Raw genomic sequence first — 6,629 nt, forward strand, 5'->3', positions numbered from 1 at the left:
CTGTCTGTGATGGCTGTGCACACTGGTCAGCATTACTATTGTCCCTAGGCCTAAGGAGATTGCAAATGCACACAAGATACATACTGAGCATGTCTTAGAAGAAGAGAAGGCAGCCTGGAGCACGAAATATTGATAAAATATCATAAGGACTCAGTGTGTGTCCTTCACTTGTACACGATGAATTACTAAATATTGTCCATAAGACACTATTGTTTACAAGATGCATCACTAGTTTAGAAACAGCATTAGGGAATATATAATGAGCTGCCACAATAAATATCAACATACATTATAAAATACACGCTTATTTTATAAATGTTAAAATGAGTAAATCTTAGATTTAAGAAATATAGCATATTTATTACCTATGAAAGGCTGGCAAGTTTCCTTGAAAGGGTGTTTGCTGCTGTTTTAGAAAAAACTAAAGTATCATCATCATGCAGTCCTTCATTGTTTTCTCTCCAATTTTTTCTAGGGACGGCTGGCAGCTGCCTTCGTCGTTTTAGTACCATGCCTTTCATGTTCTGCAACATCAATAATGTTTGCAACTTTGCTTCAAGAAATGACTATTCTTACTGGCTCTCTACCCCAGAGCCCATGCCAATGAGCATGCAACCCCTAAAGGGCCAGAGCATCCAGCCATTCATTAGTCGGTAAGGTATTGGTTTAGCTTTGACTTTTACTAATCCCCAGTTAGTTAAGTAGTCAGATTTGGGTCCAAAGCTAACAATCTGATGATATTCCTCTTAGGTTAGGTAGAACAGACATACCTCTTAATATTCAATTAAGTATTTAGTTTGACTCATATTTATTGGGGGTCTGCTTTTAACCAGGCCCCCATGATAGACACAGCGTAATAGCCAGAGAACTCACAGTGTAGTAATTATTTATTACATAAATTAGTCTAATATATATCAGACTTGGGCTAAGTGGTACAATAGATTTCATAAAAATGTTATGAAAACACAGGGAAAGGGATGTTTAATTTCAACTGGAGAAATCTGGGATGACCATATGAAAAAAATTTGTCTTGAACTGGTCAGTCCTTGAACGACTAGAAGGACTTGAGGCACAGGCAATTATAAAGGGAAAAGATATACTAGGTAGATAAAATGACAATAGTTAATAAATTAATGTGTCTAGTATATAATATGTAAAGATTGTGTTGGGAGAAAAGATTGTAAAGTTAGCTTGGGCCCAGATGGTAGAAGGCCTTCAGTACCAAATTGTAGTTTGAAATTTATTTGGTATTTAACAAGGAGCCCCAAAGTATTTTTGAGCTACACTACAGCAAAGATTATAGAGCCATCAATGTGTAACAATCGATAACAGAAGCGATAGTCTTGAGGTAGAGAGACCAGTTGGATTGAAGAGTATTGCTATAGGCCTGATATAAGTAAATTTGAACTCACAGTGGGGTACATGTATCATGTTATTAGGGTAGATAGGATTCGGCAGTTGATTAGCCATGGAAGGAGGAGGTGGTAGCTGAGATTTGAAGCATGAGTAACTGAGAGAAGTGGGGTACCATTAATAGAGATCTCTTAGAGTTTTGCCATTTTGAAACTTAGTTTAATTCAATCTCCTAGGAATGTTGGATATTGCCATTTTTATTCTGATCATGACCCAGGATTTCAGTAACCATAAAGGATGGATTGCTGGAAAGTCTAATTCCTTTGACGTTAAATGTAAAGATTAAAGCTGGTTCAGCCTTAGTAGCAAATTCATAGTGCCCTTTTTAATAAGTTTCCCTAAATCCTTTGGGAATTTAGGAGACAGCGAGCGAGAGAGAGAGAGAGAGACAGAGAGAGAGAGAGAGAGAGAGAGTGTGTGTGTGTGTGTGTGTGTGTGTGTGTGTGTGTAATTTTGTCAGTCCCAACTCTTGGGAGTAAAAGCTTCTCTAAATGGCTTACCTATTATGTTAGGTAAAGTGCCAAACTGGCCTCAATCATATGTCAGGAGGTCCACTCATGTTCTTTATTAAAGATATGGAAGGCTCAGATATATTCATTCTGTTGTTACTTTACTTGATTTTATAGATTTCAGCCTCATCTCCAAGTACCTGGGTACCTGCCCAGCATTCTGGATATGTTGTACTTCTCCAGATATAGTCAAACATTTAATATATGTCTTTTGGACCAAGAATAATGGGTGGAGATTGAGAAAGTGTCTGCTTCTTATATTTTCCAGTCTTTCTGACATTGTTCTTACCACAGTTTCAGCATTACTAAATGTCTCCCCTCCAGTTGAGCACTTTGACAAGTAATATGTACAATACAACAGCCAAACTCTTATGACAATTATGGCATCGACTATAGCAAGTATGAATAGAAATCTAGGGCAGAATGGAAAATGAAAGGGCCATTGCACTGGTTCTGCAGTTTTTTGAAAAAAGTTTACAGTTTATTATGTATATTGGGAGACAATACTTATGCAAATGCAATCCCCAAAGTTCATTTGTTCAACTTTTGTGATCATTGAAAGACACATTAATGGACTTCTGTACCAGGAAGGCTTCCAGTGAAGCAGGACTGCTACTTCTCACATGCTCACTCTGTAGATTATATTCCTTCTCCCCTTCCTTTACCAGATGTGCAGTATGTGAAGCCCCAGCCGTGGTGATCGCAGTTCACAGTCAGACGATCCAGATTCCCCATTGTCCTCAGGGATGGGATTCTCTGTGGATTGGTTATTCCTTCATGATGGTATTATACACTCTTCCTTGCATTTGTCATCCTAGCTGACTGTTCATTCCATCTACATTTGTTTCCAATATGAAGAATCCCTTCCATTTGCATAATAAGAAACTTAAACTTCAAATAGCTTCTATCCAAGCACTGTGTTCCCCTCACACATTTCTTGTAACATATTTTCATTATCTGCCCATTACTTTCGTTGACTACCCTTGATGTGGATACTATTCTCTTACCTCTGGGCCTGTTCCTTCACTGGATTTGAATTTTTGGCTAAGCTCGGCACACATCTTTGGATATCCACTAAGCTATTATGACACATTGGTATTGCGGCACATTTTCCATGTCTTTTGTAGCATACAAGTGCAGGAGCAGAAGGCTCAGGTCAAGCCCTAGCCTCCCCTGGTTCCTGCTTGGAAGAGTTTCGTTCAGCTCCCTTCATCGAATGTCATGGAAGAGGTACCTGTAACTACTACGCCAACTCCTACAGCTTTTGGCTGGCAACTGTAGATGTGTCAGACATGTTCAGGTAAAGTACTTATAGCTTTAATTCAATTCCAAAGCTTCCTTCAGACATGCTAGGGAAGAGAGAGACAATTTATGGATGGTTTATCCTCAACAAATGTTAGGAATTTATTGGATTGTGTACTTTATTCTTGCTTGCTCTCATATACATGACTCAGGTCAGAAAAATAGACTTGATTAATATTAGGTGAGTATGGTTTGTGATAGCTTAGTAGTAATCCTTCAGTAATGAAACAGAGATAAAGAAAGGTTATGTGACCTTCCTAATAAGTTCAGCAGCTGTTCAACTAGATTGAGGCCACCCTAGGAATTGAAGTTACAGTCTGTCTTCTCCCTCTCAGTGCACTGGTCTCCTTTCCCAGGGTGTTTTAAAGATTCTCATTTAAGTGTCAGAATGAGCAAGACATACATAATACATATACCTCAACCTATTGATTTTCTGCAGTTTAAATTTATTTTTATGTGCTGCTTTTGAGTTATCACTACTTGATATTTTTCTTATGGTCCTTATTATCTATTCATTATGAGTTTCCCAGATTTCCCTCATCCTGTGAATATTAGAAAAATGTATCAGCGAAAGAGAAAAAGATAGAAAATGAAAGGGAGACACAAATATACAAAGATAATCGTGGTGGAGAGAATAGTTACAAAAATGTGTATGACCACTAATGTCTCTTAAACCATAATAGTCACTGCATTAAATTATATTGCTGAAAAGTAAACCATTAAGTTACCAACAGAACTACCTAACACAAAGAGAATGTTTGGTTTTAAATTTGAACCAATAGCAGAATTGAAATACCGGAAAAGGTGGATCTGATTGTCTTATTTCTTATTTCCCAGTAAACCTCAGTCAGAAACGCTGAAAGCAGGAGACTTGAGGACACGTATTAGCCGATGTCAAGTGTGCATGAAGAGGACATAACATTTTGAATTATTCCTTGTGTGTTTTAAAATGTGATATATATACATATATATAAATATATAAAATTCCTAGGATGCAATGTCTCATTGTCCCCAAATTTACTACTGCTGCCGTCAATGGTGCTACTATGTATGACCAAGATAACATGCTGACTAGTAACCACGAAGATTCAGATGTACCTCAGCAATGTGCCAGAGCAAGGTGTCTATTATTTTTCTACTAAAGAAATAGGGAAGCAAATTTACTTTTGGGGTCCAGAATGACTTTCTCCAAGAATTATAAGATGAAAATTTTATATTTTGCCCAGTTACTAAAATGGTACATTAAAAATTCAATTAAGAGAAGAGTCACACTGAGTAAAATAAAAGACTGCCGTTTGGGGGGAAGAATTATTTTTCATGGTGCTACTAATCCTGCTGTATCCCAGGTTTTTAATATAAAAGTGTTAAGCTTATTTTGCTTTGTAAGTAAAGAATGTGTATATTGTGTAAACAGCCTTTTAGCTCAAAATGTTGAGTCATTTACATATGACATAGCATGAATCACTCTTTACAGAAAATGTAGGAAACCCTAGAATACAGACAATATTTTATATTCATGTTTATCCAAGTGAGAGGATTTATACTCCTATATCAAGTTACTACTGATAGTAAATTTATTTTGAGTTTTATCCCCTAAGTTCTGTTTTGATTTTTTAAAAAACAAACCCTTTAGTCACTTTAATCAGAATTTTAAATGTTCATGTTACATACCAAATTATAGCTAATAGAGCAATTTGTCTTTTGCTATATTCTCCAGGATTATCTCTTAAGACCATATGCTCCCTGTTTTAATGTTTCTTACATCTTGTTTTTACTCATTTCTGACTGGACAAAGTTATTCCAAACAATTCTGAGAAACAAAAACATACACACAAAATTAACAATTCTTTTCCTTGTGCTTCTTATGTAAGAATCCTCCTGTGGTCTCTTCTTGTACAAAACTGGGAAACAATACTTGGTTAGTTTCTCTTCATTTACAAAAAGCCAACTGATGTTTCTTATTATTTTTAAATTTTAAATATTTTATTATAAATACTCATAGGATACCTTATTTCCCTAGCTGTCGTCTTCTCACTTCAATGTTTTTTAAACCTACTAGTATCTATTTAATTAAAGATATGTTGAAAACATGGTCTGTTGTGTATCTCTTCAGCCTGTGTGTAAAAATACCTGCTCATTTACAGATAGATTACACATCTGCACATCAAGAAGTCATCTTTTCCCAGGCAACTGGTTTCTCCACACTTTGATCACTCTGATAGTAGATAGAAAACATAAAGGAATGTAAACTTTTTCCAATGAAGAGAACTACCTATTGGAAGATACTTCTGAGATAATAAATTTCTTGACAACATTGTGTTGATGGCTGAGAAAGGAAACTGGCTTCTATCTGGGGAAGAATTCATTAATAATGTTTAAAGCAGGTTAGTGAGTTAATATTCCTAATGATTAAGAACGAACACATATAGTTCTCTAAAATCGTCAAGGACTTGTTAAAAATAAGAGACATTAAAAAGTTCCATAATAAAATTTGTGTTACAGCTAAAAGATAAAACAACCAAAACAATTTGAGTATTTAAAATCCTAATATGGACCTATGCAAAATCTAAAGCTTAGAATCTATAGTGGTAAAATTTAGGATCCAAACAATGATAATTATCTCATCATTTTGTTGATTCTGGCTAGCCAACTGCAAATTGTAGCTTTATTTTTCCATTTAGTCCCATGCATAAAATCAGTAATGAGTAATTGTAACTGAAAACACCATATCTCAAGCCCACAGATTTTCCTTTTTTTTTTAATGTTTTTTATTTTTGTTTTTGTTTTTTTAATTTTATTGCATTTTAGGTTTGGGGGTACATGCGAAGAACATGCAAGATTGTTGCATATGCATACGGAGCAGTGTGATCTTCTGCCTTCCTTCCCATCACCCACATCTAGCACTTCTCCCCATGCTATCTCTCCCCAACTCCCCATCCCCCGCTGTCCCTCCCCTATTTCCCCCCCAACAGACCCCAGTGTGTAGTACTCCCCTCCCTGTGTCCATGTGTTCTCATTGTTCAACACCCACCTATGAGTGAGAACATGTGATGTTTGATTTTCTGCTCTTGTGTCAGTTTGCTGAGAATGGTCGTTTCCAGGTTCATCCGTGTCCCTACAAAGGACACGAACTCATCGTTTTTGATGGCTGCATAATATTCCATGGTGTATATGTGCCACATTTTCCCTGTCCAGTCTACCATCGATGGGCATTTGGGTTGCTTCCAGGTCTTTGCTATCGTAAACAGTGCTGCAATGAACATTTGTGTGCACGTGTCCTTATAGTAGAATGATTTATAATCCTTTGGATATACACCCAGTAACGGGATTGCTGGGTCAAATGGAATTTCTATTTCTAGGTCCTTGAGGAATTGCCACACTGTCTTCCACAATGGTTGAACTAAT

General features: G+C 36.5%; 1 protein-coding gene across 4 annotated transcripts in view; it reads left to right on the plus strand.

Moving 5' to 3' along the window:
• The window catches only part of COL4A5 (collagen type IV alpha 5 chain), a 258,298-nt gene extending 252,986 nt beyond the window's left edge, over positions 1–5,312 (plus strand). For 3 of the 4 annotated variants that reach the window (XM_037744956.1, XM_017546471.1, XM_017546472.2), the window contains 4 exons: positions 476–653; positions 2,591–2,705; positions 3,050–3,222; positions 4,062–4,637. In XM_037744956.1, the coding sequence (XP_037600884.1) occupies positions 476–653; positions 2,591–2,705; positions 3,050–3,222; positions 4,062–4,143 (548 nt within the window). In that variant the 3' untranslated portion in view covers positions 4,144–4,637. Of the gene's footprint in view, positions 1–475; positions 654–2,590; positions 2,706–3,049; positions 3,223–4,061 lie in introns of all 4 variants that reach the window. The other variant, XM_017546470.1, reaches the window with a different exon arrangement.
• Positions 5,313–6,629: the final 1,317 nt, after the last annotated feature.

This window comes from Cebus imitator, unplaced genomic scaffold, assembly GCF_001604975.1.
Source record: "Cebus imitator isolate Cc_AM_T3 unplaced genomic scaffold, Cebus_imitator-1.0 Scaffold189, whole genome shotgun sequence".
Classification (NCBI taxonomy): domain Eukaryota; kingdom Metazoa; phylum Chordata; class Mammalia; order Primates; family Cebidae; genus Cebus; species Cebus imitator.